General features: G+C 37.0%; 2 protein-coding genes across 2 annotated transcripts; both read left to right on the top strand.

The window, feature by feature from the left end:
- The first annotated feature begins 7,430 nt into the window (after positions 1–7,430).
- LOC107491932 (protein DEFECTIVE IN MERISTEM SILENCING 3-like) lies at positions 7,431–9,248 on the top strand. The gene is made up of 4 exons (XM_016112864.3): positions 7,431–7,632; positions 7,854–8,045; positions 8,307–8,627; positions 8,886–9,248. Exons 2-4 carry the CDS (start codon positions 7,885–7,887, stop codon positions 9,070–9,072), a joined length of 669 nt encoding a protein of 222 aa, XP_015968350.1. The 5' UTR covers positions 7,431–7,632; positions 7,854–7,884; the 3' UTR covers positions 9,073–9,248.
- Positions 9,249–10,945: 1,697 nt separating this feature from the next.
- LOC107491773 (threonine--tRNA ligase, mitochondrial 1) lies at positions 10,946–19,099 on the top strand. Its single transcript, XM_021125267.2, has 19 exons — positions 10,946–11,502; positions 11,610–11,669; positions 12,004–12,093; positions 12,467–12,541; positions 12,687–12,815; positions 13,083–13,172; positions 13,468–13,556; positions 13,644–13,740; positions 13,819–13,848; positions 14,055–14,130; positions 14,384–14,484; positions 15,140–15,172; positions 15,256–15,342; positions 16,011–16,103; positions 16,371–16,463; positions 16,546–16,767; positions 17,094–17,165; positions 17,636–17,707; positions 18,785–19,099. The coding sequence occupies exons 1-19, from the start codon at positions 10,975–10,977 to the stop codon at positions 18,878–18,880; spliced, it is 2,133 nt and encodes a 710-aa protein (XP_020980926.1). The 5' UTR covers positions 10,946–10,974; the 3' UTR covers positions 18,881–19,099.
- The last annotated feature ends 875 nt before the right edge of the window (positions 19,100–19,974 follow it).

The raw sequence follows: 19,974 nt of genomic DNA, 5'->3' as shown, positions 1-19,974 counted from the left end.
CTTGGAGAGTTTTTTGGATCAAGCTTCTATTGTTCCCTCTGGGTTTGGTGCTTGCTAACTTGGATAGGGTGTCAGTTCTGCTATTTAGATCCCGAGTTATATGCTTAACCTCGGTTTCCGCAAAGTGCCCAAGGTGTTCCAAGGTTTTTTCTAGATACCTCTTCATATTGGGGTCTTTTGCCTGATACTCTCCGCTTATTTGGGAGGTCACCACTTGCGAGTCACTGTAGATCATCACCTTTGTGGCGCCAACTTCTTCTGCTAACTTTAATCCGGCAATCAAGGCTTCATATTCTGCCTGATTGTTTGAAGCCGGAAATTCAAATTTTAAGGAAACTTCTATCTGGGTTCCTTTTCCATCTACCAATATTATGCTTGCGCCGCTCCCTGTCTTATTGGAGGATCCGTCTACATAGAGTTCCCATGTAGTCGGTTTTTCCTCTTGTTCTCCTGCATATTTTGCAATGAAGTCGGCGAGGCATTGGGCTTTAATTGCTGTCCGAGTTTCATATCTCAGATCAAACTCGGAGAGCTCTATTGCCCATTGAACCATTCTCCCTGCAACATCCGTCTTTTGGAGGATTTGCTTCATGGGTTGGTTCGTACGGACTCTTATAGTGTGAGCCTGAAAGTAAGGTCGTAGCCTTCGTGAGGCTATCACTAAGGAGTAGGCAAACTTCTCTAGTTTGTGGTACCTTAGCTCAGGGCCTTGTAGGACCTTACTGATAAAGTAGACCGGGTGCTGTCCGACCTCGTCTTCTCTGATCAGGGCTGATGAGACAGCCTTGTTTGCCACGGATAGGTACAGGACGAGGTCTTTTCCCGGTACTGGTCGGGTTAATATAGGAGGTTGACTTAGCAATCTTTTGAACTCTTGGAACGCCTCCTCACATTCCAAAGTCCATTCAAATTGGCATCCCTTCCTCAATAGAGAAAATAGTGGAAGGGATTTTAGTGCCGATCCCGCCAAAAATCTAGAGAGGGCTGCAAGTCGGCCATTGAGCTGTTGAACCTCTCTCACACAAGTCGGGCTTTTCATTTCTAGGATGGCCCTGCATTTGTCGGGATTGGCCTCAATCCCTCTTTGTGTTAGCATGAAGCCTAGAAATTTTCCTGCTTCTACTGCGAAGGCGCATTTTGCGGGATTTAGTCTCATCCCATGCAACCTTATAGTGTTGAAGACTTGTGAGAGGTCGGTTAGGAGGTCGACTTCTTGCTTGGTTTTTACTAACATGTCATCGACGTATACCTCCATTAGGCTCCCTAGATGGGGGGAAAACACTTTGTTCATCAGCCTTTGATACGTGGCTCCTGCATTCTTTAGTCCGAATGGCATGACCACGTAGCAATAGTTGGCTTTTGGTGTGATGAACGATGTTTTCTCCTGGTCGGGTTCATGCATCGGGATTTGGTTATATCCCGAGTAGGCGTCCATGAATGATAAGTATTGGTACCCCGAGCTGGAGTCCACCAGGGTATCAATACTCGGTAGGGGATAAGGGTCCTTAGGACATGCCTTATTCAAGTCGGTATAGTCGACGCACATTCTCCATTTACCATTCTGTTTCTTGACTAGCACTACATTGGCTAGCCACGTTGGGTATTTGACCTCCCTAATAAAGCCGGCTTCCAGAAGTGCCTGTACTTGCTCTTCTACTATTGAGGCTCGTTCTGGGCCGAGCTTGCGTCTTCTTTGCTGTACAGGTCGGGACCCTGGGTAAACCGAGAGTTTGTGGGACATTAGCTCAGGATCAATCCCGGGCATGTCGGAAGCCTTCCATGCGAAGAGGTCGGAATTGGCTCTTAGGAGTTCACCCAACCTTTGTTTTAGGGTTTCCCCTAGGTGGGCTCCTATGTAAGTGTTTTTTCCTTCCTCCTCACCGACTTGTATCTCCTCGGTTTTTTCTCCCGGCTGGGGTCGCAACTTTCTCTGGTCCTTGTGCCGCCTAGCTCTATGGTGTGGACTTCTTTGCCCTTTCCTCTCAAATTTAGGCTTTCATTATAGCACTTTCTCGCCAATTTTTGATCTCCCCTCACCGTTGCTATTCCTCCTGGAGTCGGGAATTTCATGCAAAGGTGGGGAGTGGATACCACTGCTCCGAGGCGATTAAGGGTAGTCCTGCCGATTAAGGCGCTGTAGGCTGACCCTTCATCGATGACTATGAAGTCTATACTCAGAGTCCTTGATTTTTCCCCTCTTCCAAAAGTGGTGTGAATGGGTAAAAATCCCAGTGGTTTTATTGGCGTATCCCCTAACCCATATAGGGTGTCGGGGTAGGCTCTCAACTCTTTTTCGTCTAACCCTAGTTTGTCGAAGGCGGGCTTGAAAAGGATGTCTGCCGAGCTTCCTTGGTCTACTAGGGTTCTGTGGAGATGGGCATTAGCTAGGATCATGGTTATCACCACGGGGTCGTCGTGCCCGGGGATTACTCCTTGCCCATCTTCTTTTGTGAATGAGATAGTGGGGAGGTCGGGTGTCTCTTCCCCGACCTGATAGACTCTCTTGAGATGTCTTTTGCGAGAAGATTTGGTGATTCCACCTCCCGCAAACCCTCCTGAGATCATATGGATATGTCTCTCTGGGGTCTGTGGTGGTGAATCTCTTCTATCCATGTCATCTCGCTTTCTCTTTCCGTGACCGTCCGACCTTTCCATGAGATATCTATCAAGCCGACCTTCTCTAGCCAGCTTTTCTATCACATTCTTAAGGTTGTAGCAGTCGTTAGTGGAGTGACCATATATCTTATGGTACTCGCAATAATCGCCGCGGCTTCCCCCTTTTTTATTTTTAATAGGTCTAGGGGGTGGCAGCCTTTCGGTGTGGCAAATCTCTTTGTATACGTCCACTATAGAGGTTTTTAGAGGAGTATAAGAGTGATATTTTCTGGGCCTTTCAAGACCGAGTTCTTCCTTCTTCTTGCCTTCCCTTTCCCTTTCCTTAGACGAGGAAACGGGTCCGGGTCGCCAACTCAGGTCTCTTAATTTTGCATTCTCTTCCATGTTGATGTACTTCTCGGCCCTTTCTTGTACATCACTTAGAGAAACGGGGTGTCTTTTAGATATGGACTGTGAGAAGGGACCTTCTCTAAGTCCATTGACTAACCCCATTATGACTGCCTCTGTGGGCAGGTCTTGGATCTCTAAACATGCCTTATTGAACCTTTCCATATAGGCTCGTAAAGACTCTCCGACCTCCTGTTTTATTCCCAGGAGGCTCGGTGCATGTTTTACCTTGTCCTTTTGGATTGAGAACCTCATCAAGAACTTCCTCGAGAGGTCTTCAAAGCTGGTGATGGATCTCGGGGGGAGGCTATCAAACCACTTCATTGCTGCTTTTGATAAAGTGGTCGGGAAAGCCTTGCATCTCGTAGCGTCGGAGGCATCAGCTAGATACATCCGACTTTTAAAGTTGCTCAGATGATGCTTTGGATCCGTGGTTCCATCATAGAGGTCCATATCAGGGCTTTTGAAGTTCCTTGGAACTTTTGCCCTCATTATGTCCTCGCTGAAAGGATCTTCTCCGCCCGGGAGTTGGTCTTCTTGTTCGTCGCGGGAATTCTTGAGGGAGGATTCTAGCTGTGAGAGTTTTCTTTCTAACTCTTTTCGCCGTTCCATCTCCTCTTTAAGGTATCTCTCAGTTTCCTTCTGTTTTTCCCGCTCTTTCTCCAATTGTTCCAGGCGGCTATGGACTAAATCCATTAACTCCGCTACGTGGGATGGTCCGCCCTTTTCTGATTCTCGACCGTCTGAGGAATTTGTCTTCGGATTTTTCACTCCGGAGGTACCCTCTCTGTGCTGGTCGTTATCTTGGTGTTGGGCCATGTCTTCGTTGTCATTACCCATGTCTAGATTCTCTTGTTCAGAATCTGTTTCCACATGGCCTTCTTCGTGGGATCTATCCGCCATTGATGGATGATCTCTCGGGTCCCTGGCAACGGCGCCAATGTTACGGTAGGTAACCGGAGATTAACACGATGGATGGCGTTTGGCGGCCCAAGTGTGTGAAGGAGGAGAACTCCGGATGGATCTGCAACTCGGGAGGCTCCGTCCGACTTGTGCTCGCGAGTGAATGGGGGGTGGTACCTGCAAAGACACTCCGATGCCTAAGTTAGCAAGAGTGTAAGCAGGTCTAGAGAGTATTGGACTTAGAGATACCTGAGGGGTGTTAGTGTATTTATAGTGGTGAGCCAATAACCACCGTTGGTGTAGTGCCGTATCTTTAGGGTGCTAACCGTCCCTATTATCTTGGGGAGGTTAAGATATGGCTTTATGAAGCGGTTAGAGAGATTTTAGGGGTGGTTACTCATTTGAATGAGTGTTTATCTGCCAACTGATCTCACATCCGACTTCTTTAGACCAAGTCGTGGTTGATACCGACTTCTTATGCGAAGGTCGGTACTTTAGCTAGGCTTATTCCCTTCAGGTTAGGCCTTTTTAGTTGGACCTGGGCCTTTGTATTGAGCCAGGGTATGAACAGTACTAAAGGATAAAACATAAATGTTAAGACATAGACACAATATTTTTAATATTTAGTTTTCAACTATACTCTTATTTATCTTCTCCTTCCTCCCTCTCCTTTCCTCCCTTCCACTCCCAAAACACAGAGACCTCTCATCTTCTCTTCCTGCCACAAAGGTCATCATTGCCTCTCCTCCTGTCGTGCCACTAGTCCACTGCCGCCTCTCCTCCTCCTTTCCTTCCCCCAAATCAATGCCGCCTCTTTATTCTCTCTTGTTTTTGTCTACTTTTTTATTTGCAGATTCGTATTTCTCTGTCTCTTTTTTCTGTTACCATTTTCTTCATTTATGCTTATTTTTTTTATAATTTAATTTTTTATTTGTTTAAATTTTGGTTAAATTTTGTTAAAATAATTTTGTATTGATTTTGTTGGATTAAATTTTTTAATGATATTTGTTAGATTAATTTTGTTATTTAGTTTTAGATTGTTAATGGTGATTGTTTAGTTGAAATGGTGGCTGATTGTTGATGGTGGTGGTTTGGTTGAGATAGTGACTGTGTAATGGTGACACTGGTAGTACTGTAGTAGTTTACAATAAGGATAATATTGAAATTTTAACAAGATTGAGATTTGTGTGTTATGTCTTGTACTCAGATACTAAACAAGTTAAAAAAAGAGTATTTACCCATTTTGGTTCCCAAAGAATTTCGGACTAGACACTTTAGTCCCCAACTAAAATTAATTACTCGATTGGTTCCTAACAGTTAACTCCGTCAGTCACTTAGGTCCTTTACTCCGTCAATTCTAACAGAGGACAAAATGGTCCATGACCCCTTTGATCAGAAACGACACTGTTCTTCTCCAATTTTCATCATATCTCGCATAACCCTAACAGTCTAACACTGTAACTTCAAACTACACAATGCACACTCTGCGATTTCAATGTTCATAAGAAGAAAAATCCTTAACCTGTTCTCAACAATTCATACTCAGGAAACTAATGACTATGTCTCTCAAGTACTTGTCGTCTTCAATGAATCTCATAAATCTAGACAGCAAGTCCGATTTGTTAAGATCTATCGTCTTCATCGTCGCCATCTCCCTCCTTCTCTGCCCTATCATCTCCATGGCCACATTGTCCACCACTCCGATCGCTTCCTTCAACTTTTTCTCCGAACCAATGTTCAGTAATCACTTCAGTTTTTATATGAGCGGCGACAGCGACATTGCTTGCTATATTGATAGCTTGGATGCAAGGTCGAAGTTTTCTGCCAATTTGAACTCCGAGAGAGAAGGAATGGAGCATTCGAGTCCATTCCAAATGAGAAGTTGCATGTGATATCGAAGGAGAATATTCTCATGAAGCCCTAATGTCCAACAATCTATATTGCTTGTTAGAGAGTGGAGAAAGGTGTGCCATTGGAGTAGTTGTGGAACTTGTTATTAAGGATGTGGTGGACGTTGTCGGGGTTGGAGGTAATGCTATTATCGAGGACGTGGAGGTGGATATTTATGGTGGGTGAAGTGCGGAGAAGGTGGGTGTACCAGTCACAGAAATTTGGGAAGTATGTGGTCCATGACATGTTGAGGTAGATGCGATATGCGTGACAGTTACACCATGATTTGATTTTGGAGTTGAAGAGGAGGATGGAGAATACGAAAAAGAAAACTGTAAAGGTAAAGAAGGAGAGTATGAATGTTAGGGATAATCAAGATACGATGAAAATTGGGGGAGAACGACATTGTTTCCGAACAGAATGAACAAAGACCATTTTGTCCTCCGTTAGAGTTGCGAGGGACTATTTTGTCCGATGAAAATTGGGGGAGAACGACATCGTTTTCGAACAGAGAGAACAGAGACCATTTTGTTCTCTGTTAGAATTGTCAGGGACATTTTATCCCTTTTAGAATTGACATAACAAAGGACTTAAGTGATTGGTAGAATTAATTGGTAGGGACTAATCAAATAATTAATTTTAGTTATGGACTAAGATGTCTGGTTCAAAATTATTTGGAGAACAAAATGAATAAATATTTTAAAAAAAATTATGTTTTGTCGTATCTATTAGTGTTTATGTCTTTATATTTATGTTTTAAAGTATACACAAAACAAACACGTATTTGTTAATTAAAGTTTTATTTTTTTTTACAAATTTATATTAGAACTATTCTTTTAAAACATTAACTACTAGTCTACTAGGTATATTTAGAGCACTGATTAATTAAACCAATATGAAAAGTAAATAGCCAGGCGAGTTTAACGTGCTGAGATAACAAATGTGTGAGTCACATTTATGGCACAGGACTTGCGTGCGAGTTATTGTTTGTGGCCACTATTAAGCACGAGCATCGTGAACTTGGTATACAATAATATTATTATAATACTCTCCTTTTGTTTGTATAATTAAATCGGTGACAGATAAGTAATTTGTGTTTTTAAAAAATGAAATCTGGTGTTTTGTGTTGAGCAGAATAATAGCAATAGTCCAATAGGTGGGAAGAGAAGTGTTCATACCCTGGCCCATCGACAAAGGCCCAGGTCCAAATAAAAGGCCTAATCTAAAGGATTAAGCCTAACTAAGTACCGACCTTCACGTAAGAAGTCGGTATCAACCACGACTTGGTCTGAAGAAGTCGGATGTGAGATTAGCTGGCAGATAAACACTCATTCAAATGAGTAACCGCCCCTAAAATCTCTCTAACCGCTTCATAAAGCCATATCTTAACCTCCCCAAGATAATGGAGCGGTTAACACCCTAAAGATACGGCACTACTCCAACGGTGGTTATTGGCTCACCACTATAAATACACTGACACCCTCAGGTATCTCTAAGCCCAATACTCTCTAGACCTGCTCACGCTCTTGCTAACTTAGACATCGGAGTGTCTTTGCAGGTACCACCCCCATTCACTCACGTGCATAATACCGAGTAACATTCGTGTAGTGTAATTACACCAGACAATGGAAGTGGTCCATCTAATACCGAGGACGATACAACACCATCTATTACCGAGGACGATACAACAGAACAAATATTGAAGAAAGAGAATTCAGCTGCTGGCATATTCTGTTGGCTGAAAGCCAATGCTCAGACATCGAATTTGGCTTTGGAAAAAGATGCTGTGGGAGTTGTGGCAACCCTTGCCAAGGTTGAGAGCGATGAACTTAGCAGGTCAATATCAGCTTTCATTCTCCCCAAATCTTTAACTCCCTTTTTTGTCCTTTGATATCTTGCAGCAGGCACTATCTCTTATGGTTTTGCTTAATTTATCAGATATTGGAATGTGGTTCTCTTAGTTGTTTTAAATATTTAGTAGCATACATTGGAGAAAGAAGCTATTATTTTTATTGTAGATTGTGTTAAGATAATCCAGCATTGTTGTCTAAGTACAGGATTCTCTCTGAGTATTTGGGATTGGAGACCATGCTTGCAATTGTCTGCAGTACTAATGAAGGTGTTAATGCATTAGAGAAGTACAACCCTGAAGGCACAATAAACTGTAATGCAGGCTTGCATGGAATTGGATCTTCAATTAAAAAGAATGTAAATGGCCGATTTGCTGTCATATGTCTTGAATCTTTCAGGCAAGTTTGATTATATAAATCTGTGTATGTGTGTATTAGGTACTCTTCATGTGAAGCTTTTTTCAATGGGATTCTTTAGATAGGAATTAACATCAAAACCTCATAAGGATACAATTCACAGGGCATTGTTCAGGTTATTTCTATGTATGTCTCTTCTAATAGGACATCTGAGAAAGTTACATGATAGCATTGCTACATCATGGTTAAATGTGAGAAGCAAAACTTCTGCTTATAGTTTTCTGAGCACTGTTTGTTTTTCAGACCATATGTTGAAGGTTTTGTAGCCAATGATCCACAAAAGAAGTTGGCTATTCCGAAGCCAAGATTTCCAAACGAGGAGTGCCCGGCTGTGTTCATTGATTATGCAGTGAACATGCTCTATTTAGAGTCCAATAATTTATCTTTTGTTACTTCTAGTGGTCACGGTCTTAGAGAGACACTATTTTATGGCCTTCTCTCTGGCCTACAAGTATACAGAACCCGAAATGAAATGATGTCTGCTCTCCCATGCATTGATGAAGGAGCTGTGTCATTAGATGGTGGAATGATCAAGAAAAATGGAATGTTTGTTCTTGGTAGTAGGTCAGTATCAAATTATCCTTTTACCTTCTTAATGTATGTCTGAGGTCGATCGTACTCTTTCCTTTTTCTAGCGCCTCCATCATGTCCTATACTAGTACTTGTGTAATTGTGTTCATTTATTACTTTTCTAGGTGAAAGCCTTATGTTATTCTCTGTAAACTTTCATATGCTATATTGCTTTATCATATGATTAACCTTTTTTTTTTGGATCATATGATCATAGAAACTTTGTGATAACACAACATTGTGTGGCTATAGGAAAGATGTAGAAGTGAAGTTTGGTATAGTTTCGGGAAGAAGTGGTGTGGTTCCTCCAAATTATAGTCAAGTTGAAGAAGTGGTGAGGAGGCTGAAATGGGAAAGCACCAAGCTTGCTGAAGACATACAAAGAGAGCAGCAACTATTGGACCATTTGAAGGCCAAGTCCGCAAACAAAGTAGCTTGAAAAACTCTTGTTTATTACATAGAGCTGTTTATTTGAGCTACGTGGTTGCATATAACCACATCCAGTTGTGTGTGCATTAGCAGTTAAGTTTACCGCATGATGATTTTGTATTTAGATTCTCTTTTTGAATGTTGTACTAACATTTGCTAATGAACCAACACCTGACTTTTTGACCATGTCCAGTGTTCATTAATTATACACTTATCCTCCAATCCTGGTTCGTTGTTAAAATTCTGGTCCTTTGGAGAGTTGATTTTGTATTTAAAGTATCAAAAGTAGCATTCTGATAGGAAGATGATGATGATGTAATTATAAGCATTATTTTTTCCGTTATGAGAACGGTGAATATTATAATTCAATTAATATAGTTCGTTACATGTCAACGACATGATCTAAAGGTCTTATAATATGCTTATTAGAATTTTATTGTACATTTTAGCTCGGTTTATAGATATTAAATAACACACATTAATGTAATTTTTAAGATTTTTTATTCGATTACTTAATAATACACTTATCATAAATTGAATTAGCTAGATTCGGATGTAAATATATAATTAAATATCACATAATTAATAATCGTTGTCTATGTAATTACAATAAAAATATTTGTATAATCAATTTAATATTTTTTTATGTATAATAATAACGTAATATTATATTTTTTTTAAAATACGGATACATAATAGTTTTTTCGCATATAAGTAAAATCTACTAATATAGAATAAAAAAAATTATTTCATCTATCAAAAATAGAATAATTTATCAAAAAGAGAATAATCTAAAAATATTTAGAAATATCTAGAAGTATTTAGAAATGCTCCGCCATAACCGTTCCTTTTAAGAAAAAAAAATCCAAGTCAGCCCTGACAATTACCTTGAAAAACAACAAGGCTCCTAACAAAAAAAAATCCAATCCGGCCCCTGACAAAAAAAAATCTCAACCCGACCCCTGACAATTACTACGAAAGAACAACGAGATCCTTGTGCCAAAAAAAATTAATGTTATTTTTTTTGCACAGAAACTAATCAGTCTCAAAAAAAATTATCAGGGACCGAATTGGATGTTTTTTTTTGGAACCTCATTGTCCTTTCGAGATAGTTATCAGGGTCGGATGGGCTATTCACTCTTCTTTTAACTAGGTATTGAAAAGAAGAGTTCTAAGTTGTAAAGAAGAGTTTGTCAGTTTCTGAGTTTGTAAAGTAGAGAGTTCTGAGTTTCTGACTGCAGGCAGTGGTGGAGCTTAGTTCAAACAAGGGGGCCATAGCCCCCCAAACTTTTTATAAAAAAATTAGTAGTACTTTTTTAAAAGATAAAAAATAGTTTAATTGGCTTAAATACTATGACTTAAAGTACCCAATAAGTTCAATAAACAACACTCTCTCTACATAAAAAATAATAGAATATTCAATAAGTATTAATATTATTGTATTTGTATAAATTGATAAAAAATTTAAATAAATATTATAAATTTTAATATTTGTTCTTCTAACTTTTTCTTTACATATTTTACAGGATATATATTCAAATTTTTATATAAAATAATAATAAAAAATAAAAAAATTACTGCATTTTTTAAGAGGAAGGCTAATATTTAAGAAGAAGAACATATAATTTTTACAATATCAACACCTATAGATAGTTCTTCTACTTTAATGAATCACGAAGAAAGTGAGATACAACCTTCAAAAGTTCAAAAAGTTACGTCTGATGAGTTTGACCTTAATTTTTTAGAACGAGACACTGAAAAAACGGCTTTAAATTTGGCAATATTACCCAAACGAGAGAGATGAGGTTAGACGAGCTTATCTTAAATGGGGTCCGTATCAAAAGCATTTTGACAATTATTTTCTATTTGGCCCAGAATTTTATTTCAAGTTCCGCAACTGCAGGTATTGAAAATGCTCCGCCGCTACGCTATCCACAATCTCCGCCGTAACGGTTTCGTTTACTCCACCGTAACCGCCATGGTGCCCCACCCCAAGGACGATGACTATAGGGACGCCGCCATTCCGAAGCTTATCAGGATGTTCGAGTCCCGTCGTTTCTTTTATTCCACCGTAACCGCCATGGTGCCCCACCCCAAGGACGATTATTTGAACGCCGCCATTCCGAAGCGTATCAAGATGTTCGAGTCCATCCAGGCCGAGCAGAAAACCCAGCGCCTCTCACTGTCGCCGGATCCAATCAAGGTCACACTTCCCGACGGCACGGTCAAGGACGCCGCCAAGTGGCAAACGACGCCGTTCGATGTGGCGAAAGAGATTTCGAAGAACCTCGCCAACAACGCACTCATCGCGAGGGTCAATGGCGTGCTATGGGACATGGCCAGGCCTCTCGAGCAGGATTGCGAACTCAGGATCTACAAGTTCGAAGACGACGAAGGCCGAGACACTTTCTGGCACTCTAGTGCTCTCATTCTTGGCCAGGTACTAACCGTTTTCTTCAATTCGGAACGTTTTTCGATTTTATTTCTTTATTATTCTGTTTGATTTTGGAGTTGATGGTGAAAATGACGGTGGTTTTCTCTTTGCAGTCGCTTGAGATGGAGTACGGATGCAAGCTCTGCATTGGGCTTTGTACTACAAGAGGAGAGGTGAATTGTTTCTTTCTACTTGGATAAACTTGGTTTAGGATTCAAAATATGTAGTTTTCTCGAGAGAAATTTCATTATTGCCAATCATGCTGTTTGTGTTGTTACACTGAGTAATGATATAGCATCGTCCAAAAACTCGGAAACATGTTCCTGCATACTAAATAGAGTAAAAAAGGGTAGATACTTCTAATGCCTTGAAATCTTAAACAGCAATCATCTTCAACTCGTTCTATTTAGTAAGTAGATGCATGCTTAGGAGGATAGATCATTTCTCTGGTTTTATTATTTTGTTGCAAGATAAATAGTATGGATGAGAATGTGGATGTTGTTGCAGGGTTTCTATTATGATGCGTTTTATGGTGACTTGGGATTGAATGATGATCATTTCAAGCAAATTGAGGCTCGGGCGTTGAAGGCAGTTGGGGTATTTCTCATCCTTCTTTTCTCTGTGTGTTTGTGTGTGCTCATTTATAGAGTTGTTTCTTGTTACTTTGTGTGTTTGTAATCAATAGCCAATAGTTGTTGACAATTTTTGTAATAATGTACTGAATGGTATCTCAAAATTTCTGTGGGTTTGAGAATATTTGTAGTCTGCCAGTCTGGTATTCACAAAAGATTTTAGATTTCAACCCTGTAAATGAGAATTCTTCAGCTGGTTGTTAGTTGGCTATTCCTTTTTATCAGTATGCTAAATTGCTAATGCAAAGTTTTTGGATTTTTTTGAGTGTTATTGCTCAGTATGATAAGTTTGTAGTTCCCTTAATATATATGATGGTTGATGAGCATTATGCTTACAGGAAAAACAACCTTTTGAGCGCATTGAAGTAACACGTGATCAAGCACTTGAGATGTTTTCAGATAATGAGTTCAAGGCAAGCATAGCAGTGTGTAGTAGCCCTGTTATCTTTTGCCCACATTAGCATATTGATCTGAACAACACATTGCCTATTTTGTTTCTTCCGTAGCCTATGATATCACAATCTGTTGCTTATGCTATGTTCTTGCTATTGTCATCAGGTTGAAATTATCAATGATTTGCCTGCTGATAAAACCATCACAGTATACAGATGTGGTTCACTAGTAGATCTGTCTCGTGGACCACATATACCCAATAATTCCTTTGTTAAGGCAATTGCCTGTTTGAAGGTATTTATTTAAATTTTGTTTATGGATATGTGTTTGGCAAAGTTTGATTTATTTGGAGACATGTGTTAATCACAAGTAGTTTTGTTATTGGTGGTTTTGCAAATCTAGGCTTCTTCAGCATATTGGAGGGGGAACAAAGCTCGGCCTACTTGTTTGAAGGTATTTATTTAAATTTTGTTTATGGATATGTGTTTGGCAAAGTTTGATTTATTTGGAGACATGTGTTAATCACAAGTAGTTTTGTTATTGGTGGTTTTGCAAATCTAGGCTTCTTCAGCATATTGGAGGGGGAACAAAGCTCGGCCTACTTTACAAAGAGTTTATGGCATATCTTATCCTGATCAGGAGAGTTTAAAGGTGATCTTCATTTCTTTACTAATTTCTTTGGAATAGAATATCCAGCTGTAAACTGAGCTGTGGCAGATTGAATGATCAGTTTCCATACCTTGTGAAATATTACTGAATAACCAACTAATAGCTGCTAATGGCCTGCTATTCTAGATGCTCATTTTATGTTTGAAATTATGTGTACTGCTACAGAAATAGTAAAATATTGCCTGCCAGTAATCCGACGAATAAAAAAGAATATAGATTATCTATTACCAATCTTGATGTTATGATTTTATATCTTGAAATTATAATTCTGTTCCAGGAATATTTGCTTAAGCTGGAGGAGGCTAAAAAGTATGATTACAGGAATTTCGGAGTGGAACAGGAGCTTCTTTCTCATCATGAATCGAGGTATAAAAGGGTGTAATTACTGTCTTTTTGCAGCTCTTAGTAAGCTTCGTTTTCTGATGCATCACAATTCATCTTTTTTTATGCCAGCCCAAGAGGCTGGTTTTTCCTTCCACGTGGTGCACTGGTATACGAGGAATTGATGAATTTCATTAGCAGTCAATACGAAGTCAGGGGCTATGAAGAGGTTAAACATTGGCGTAAAGTTTCTTGATATGGAGAAAAGTGATTTTTTATTCAAACACTTAATACTTTCAATCATCAGGTCATAACTCCAGATCTATTTTGCTTTGATGTATCTGGTTACTCATTTCTCAGGTTATTTTATTTTACTTTTTAAATTATTGTTGATCTGTAGGTATGAAACTAATAAATGAGTTTACATAGTATCTTTTTAGTATTATTGGTATTCACAGTACCTTCTGTGCTTTGAATCATGCATGTATTTTTGAAAGCAATCAAGCTATCTATCCAAACTATATCATCTTTGATCTGTTCTAGATTAAAAAGCACAAATTTGGGCTGAAAGCAATCTGGCGCTGCTCGGTCTTCAAGCATAGAGCTCGCTCGTACAGTGGTAAGTACCAATTATTTTGACATTTATGTCCTTAGGTAGCATCTCCTATATATGCTTACTTGGTGTGGTTGGGGTATTCAAGATTTTAACATTTGAGTTTAGGATAATAAAGAAAGTATGTTTTTGTGGTCTGATATATAATAGACAAATTGGTACATGGTTGAGTCTACAATGTTCAAAGTGGACATAATGAAGAACTAAGTTAAAATCTATATGTGTAATTTCATCTCACAATTATTTAATGGTTCTGCAGAACTTCCTCTTCGCATGGCTGAGTTTGGGCCTGGGGGCTTGTATAGAAATGAGGCTAGTGATGATTTGAGTGAGTTGAAGCATCGTAGGATATTTGAGAAGGTATGTTCTTCCCCCAGCTGCTAAAACCAAACAGAGACATTAAATGCAAAGTTAATACAAGGGATTTAACTCACTCTTTTAAAACATTGCTTTATTTATTTTTGTATTTTAAACCTAGTTATTTCCAAATAAAGTTTAGTTGCTGCCTTTCTTTTCTTTCTATTCCAAATAATGTCGAGGTAGGCATAGATTCTTGTGATTCACAGAAGATCCTTTCAATTTATAGGCATATGCACTGCAAATTCCAAGTATGGAAATTCCTTACAAGAGATTTGAAGTACATGTTTGAGTTGCAATTTTTATTTTTGTTTTTTATTTTATTTTTAGTTTACATTTAGTGCAGAAGCATAGTAAGGTCCCTTGAGTTGGAGACATTAGCTTTCTGAAACAAACCAGTTATTAGGGGTTTTGAAATTCCCTTCAGACACCTGGGCTCATATTAATGTTCATATAGTCATAGTTGTAAAAACATCATAAAAATTTGTTGCAGCAAGGCAGCTGATGGTTTTTGTTCATTTTTCCAATTATGAAATAATTGCAGCTCTAGTAACATTGCAAATTAGTTATCTAGATCAATTACAGTGTTTTTAGTTCTGATTTCTGCTCTGTTTGAGGTCCTATGTTGTTAACAGCATTTCCTTAAAATATTGCACAGGATGATGCACATATTTTTTGCAGGGAGTCTCAGGTGAGTTGATCTTCAAATTTGTGAACAAGAAATTTTTCTCTTTTGAGTTGAGGGTGGAATTATTAATATGATTCAATTTACAGATAAAGGATGAAGTTAGAGAAGCCTTGAAGTTCATCGATTATGTCTATGAAATATTTGGTTTCACATACGATCTCAAGCTTTCAACAGTATGCTCTTTATTGTTCTTAATGTGCTTACATGCCTCTTTTGTTGTTTTCAAACAACCTATTTAGGCTGTTGATACACCTGTAGGTTTGGTTTATAGAACTCCATTAATTCTGGCAAGATAAAATTGTAATTTTAAATTTTAATGGTGATTCTTCTTCTTTCGTTCTTTCTTGTTGATAAGTTTTATGTAATCAAGATTAAAAATATACAAAATCTCAGATGAACGACCTCCATATTTCCTGATAGTGTTAAAGCTTCATTGGAAACATCATTAGGTTCAAACCCCATGTATTTTTCTACCTTGATGGCATGTTCTCTACCTGCCAAAGATGTTTTATCTATGTTGCACTTTTCCGGTCAATAGTTGGGTCTCTGGATGTGATTCCAAATTTCCAATTGAATGTTATATGGGATTTTATAAAACCAATGAAGTTGGCAATTTGCTAGTTACTTTATGTTGGGCTTCATGATTAAATTCCTTGCAGCATTGGTTCTCATGTGAATTCCTTTTACAAACTTTGTTTTCCTTTCTTTGTTTTCTGGTTCTCATCCAAGAAAAGAAGTTTTTTTAATCTGTACTGTTGTTGTTCTCTCTGCACATGGTAACATCGATCTTATTATTTGTCTATTTATCATCCTCTGCATGTGTTGAATACTTGAGTAGAAGAGGCCAGAGAATTCCTTCGGAGAAACAGCAACATGGGAGAAAGCTGAAAGTGCCCTTAAGGAAGCTCTGGATGAATTTGGGAAGCCTTGGCAGGTAATTATATCATCATTTTTATGATTTCAAGAAGTCTTTAATTTCTATTATTAAGTTCATAATGTTGCTTTGATCATATGGTATGGCTATAATTCTGATTACAATTGATTCAGAATGGGCAATCAGCAGTCCCTATTGTATAAAAGTTGATGAATATGATTGTGATTACATGTTTACCTGCTACATTTTATTTTTCTTGACTATAGAATGTATCATTCACTTGTAAACCATGATCTTTGTGTTTATTTCTGAATAATTCCTTTGCAGCTGAATGAAGGGGATGGTGCATTATATGGACCAAAGATTGATATCAAAGTATCTGATGCATTGAGTAGGAAATTTCAGTGTGCAACTTTGCAGGTTTATATCGTAACTTGATTTACATTCTCACCTGAGTAAGCTTTGGATAACTTAACTGGTAGTTTGCTGTGTTTGCTTGCAGCTTAATTTCCAACTACCTAATTGTTTTAAGTTGGAATACTTGGCTGAGGATGAAGCTAAGATTGAGAGGCCTGTCATGATACACATGGCCATTCTAGGATCTGTTAAGCGCTTGTTTAACATACTTTTAGGGCACTACAAGGGTAAATGGCCCTTCTGGCTAAGTCCTCGTCAAGCAATTGTTTGCCCTGTGTCGAAGAAATCACAAGCTTATGCAAAGAAGGTACATTACTTCTAGGTTCTATTTGTTGTAAATTTATCACATAAAATGAGTGGGATGATGTGTACTGGATATATCATGGGATAACACTATTGGGAATTATAATTCTGTGGCATCCTATGTTAGTAATATATAAAGCTGTTATAACATTGATGATCTTCATGTTTTCTTAAATACTACGAGCTTCTCTGCATATGGTTAAAATTGAATCAATTAGTTAGCTTTGCATTATTCTCTTCTTACTTTTCATTGGGACACTTGTAATTTATGGCTTGTAAAACAAGTTGTTCATTTATTAGATAAAATTTTCTCGTGCTGCAATTTGATAGGTGAAAGATGAAATCTACAGCAAAGGGTTTCTTGTTGATGCTGATTTAAGATATAGGAAAATTGAAAAGAAGGTAACGAAATCATCCTGAATTGATACTTTGGCTATAGTCCAATGTTTCATTCATTTGATATGACAATAATGCTAACATTGTTTTGATCTACTGCGCGATGAAATGTTTACAGCTAAGTTTTATTGTGTTCAACATGAATTCCTTTTACAAAAATTATTGTGTACAACATATTGAGAAACCAAGTTTTCAATTCTTAGTACTTAGTATTAATTTTTCCCCATTGACCTGAAAGCTTAGCCAAATACATCTATATGTGAGCTGGGTGTATTTAATGTTATTGGTATCTTTGTGTGGTATGTTTACACTTCTTTAATCTTGCAAAAACATCTATATGTTCTGAATTTTTAATCGGAGGCCAATCGTATTAAATGAAAAGTAAACTTTTACTTCTATTTAATTTGTTCTGACTTTTTTATGACTAATCTCTTAGCCAAATAAATGTCTTAATTGAAAGTTATGCCAAGCTGCAGGTGCGAGAGGCTCAGCTAGCACAGTACAACTACATCTTGGTTGTTGGAGAGCAGGAAGCAGAAACTGGACAGGTGCTTCTTATTTACGCTTTGTGATAAATAAATTGCTAGTCTAATTCAAGTTTTACTCTTAGCCAATCTTCTAGCTACGTTCCCAGAACCCGACTAAGGTGTCTTCATATGCATTTCATTGTGTTTTTACCCAATGCTGTTGTTGAGCCTAATTTTAGCTGAAGTCTTTACAAATTGGCTAATTGTAGCGAGAGAACGATTAAAATCTAGATCCTCCTATTAATCCTTCTAATTGCGAGAAATTACTGCATGCTCCCTGAGAACATATATTTTGTGCTTCAGGAACATGCACCACTAATTTTAGATTTATATAAACAACTTTTAAAATATTATAAATTGAAATTAGTGATTATGCATGTTCTTGGAGGTGAATTGAATGTGTCCCGGTAGTATGCTATCCAAAGAAAATGTTCAATCTTGTATAAAAGGGATAAAAAGGTCCCTAACCATTCATTGCATGGACGCACATTTTTTAACCAAAATTAAATACTTATATATAGTTTTTTGGTTGTTGGAACACAGGGTACTTCTATTAGTCAATAGAACGACTTATGTCACTCTTTTTTCAGTGGTCAAAGTCCTATAAGTACTTAATTTTGCTTAGAAATTTATGTCTTCACAAAAACATGGTCAGGGATTTAATATCTTTAGAATATACAGACCATTTAATAGTTTCCTTGATTAGCATTAGGGAGGAAAGTAAGGAAGGGATGCTTTAGGACTTGCCAGATAACGGTCGAGCCTGAATGGTTAGACGTTTAGTTTGGCCAATTGTTGGATACTTAAGTCATGCAAAAATACATGACAACACTAAGATGCTTGTGCTAGACTTCAATTTGTTGGATTACTCTTTCAGTTAAGGGTTTTCTATCAAAAAGCAATTTTCCTTAAGGTATGTTCTCTCTTAAATTCGATCCCTGAACTTTCTTACCATATTTTTTTCTCCCAACCAACCCTTACCTTATTTCTTTCATTTTTTTTTTTGGTTTATATAAAATAGGCTTCTGATTGTGTGTTGCTATCTTTCCTTCAATCTATTAACTTCCTTGTGGAAAACCTAAAACCTTACTTTTCCAGGTGAGCGTGCGGGTAAGAGATAAGGAGGATCTTACCACTATGAGTATCGAGGGCTTGCTCGAACGGTTCAGCGAAGATGCAAAAAATTTTCGTTGAGCTACCTTTAGTAACATGAATATTGCTTTCACTTATCAGCTAAATTTGTTAAGGGTGGTCCTCCATGCCATTAGTAACATGTACAGTACTACGTCTACATGGTACTTTTAGATGCTAAATCTCGTGATTTTCACTATAGTAAATTCAAGTGATTTAATATCATATCAATATGTATCGATACTTGTAGTTTCATTTATCTAAGACAAAAAATATTATGTATATAGTTTATACTTTATTTAAGAAAGTTTTTAAATATATCCGAATCACTAATGTTCTAGTAATTTTATATAATTTTTTATTATTGAAATCAATGATTAAAATTATTAAAATACCGATATATTTGGTATACTTAATATTTTTTTATACTTTGTTTATCCTTGAATTAGATTAAATGAGATGTAAACCTCCTTTAAATTAAATCTATAATAATATATTCTCTCTTTTTATTTATTTACTTTTTTTATTTTTTGAGTTATTAAAAAAATAAAAAATTTTAAAAAACTAAATGTTTTATTTTTGAATTTTTAAACTATATGATTAAATTTTTTATATTTAAATTAAAAAACAAAATAAAATTCAGCTATATCTGATAAACAACAGATCTGTAAATTTATTATTTCTTTTAATTTTTAAACAAAAAAATAAACTTTTTTCTAATAGTAAAAAAATAAAAAATTCTAGCTCTATCCAAAAAATTAAAAAATTGAAAAATTTTAAATTTTTTAAATTTATTTATTCTTAATTTTGAACAGGTGCAGTTAACTGTGTGTGTCTAACATTATTCGGTGAATAAAAAAATAAAAAAATATTATTAAAAAATAAAAAATTTTAAAAAACTAAATCTTTTATTTTTGAATTTTTAAATTTCTATTTAAATTAAAAAACAAAATAAAGTTCAACTATATCTAGTAAACAACAGATCTGTAAATTTATTATTTCTTTTAATTTTTAAACAAAAAAAATAAATTTTTTCTAATAGTAAAAAAAATAAAAAATTCTAACACTATCTAAAAAATTAAAAAATTGAAAATTTTTAAATTTTTTAAATTTATTTATTCTTAATTTGTGAACAAGTGCAGCTAAAAAAAGTCAAC

Source organism: Arachis duranensis, chromosome 6 (genome assembly GCF_000817695.3).
Source record: "Arachis duranensis cultivar V14167 chromosome 6, aradu.V14167.gnm2.J7QH, whole genome shotgun sequence".
Taxonomy (NCBI): Eukaryota; Viridiplantae; Streptophyta; class Magnoliopsida; order Fabales; family Fabaceae; genus Arachis; species Arachis duranensis.
This window is presented reverse-complemented; position numbering and strand designations above follow the sequence as displayed.

Coding starts and splice junctions, on each gene's coding strand:
- LOC107491932 (XM_016112864.3), top strand. CDS start 7,885: ATGCTTGCAATTGTCTGCAGTACTAATGAAGGTGTTAATGCATTAGAG. Junction 8,046..8,306: donor ATATGTCTTGAATCTTTCAG/GCAAGTTTGATT, acceptor TTTGTTTTTCAG/ACCATATGTTGAAGGTTTTG. Junction 8,628..8,885: donor ATGTTTGTTCTTGGTAGTAG/GTCAGTATCAAA, acceptor GTGTGGCTATAG/GAAAGATGTAGAAGTGAAGT.
- LOC107491773 (XM_021125267.2), top strand. CDS start 10,975: ATGCTCCGCCGCTACGCTATCCACAATCTCCGCCGTAACGGTTTCGTT. Junction 14,485..15,139: donor ATCGTAGGATATTTGAGAAG/GTATGTTCTTCC, acceptor AATATTGCACAG/GATGATGCACATATTTTTTG. Junction 16,464..16,545: donor TTCAGTGTGCAACTTTGCAG/GTTTATATCGTA, acceptor GTTTGCTTGCAG/CTTAATTTCCAACTACCTAA.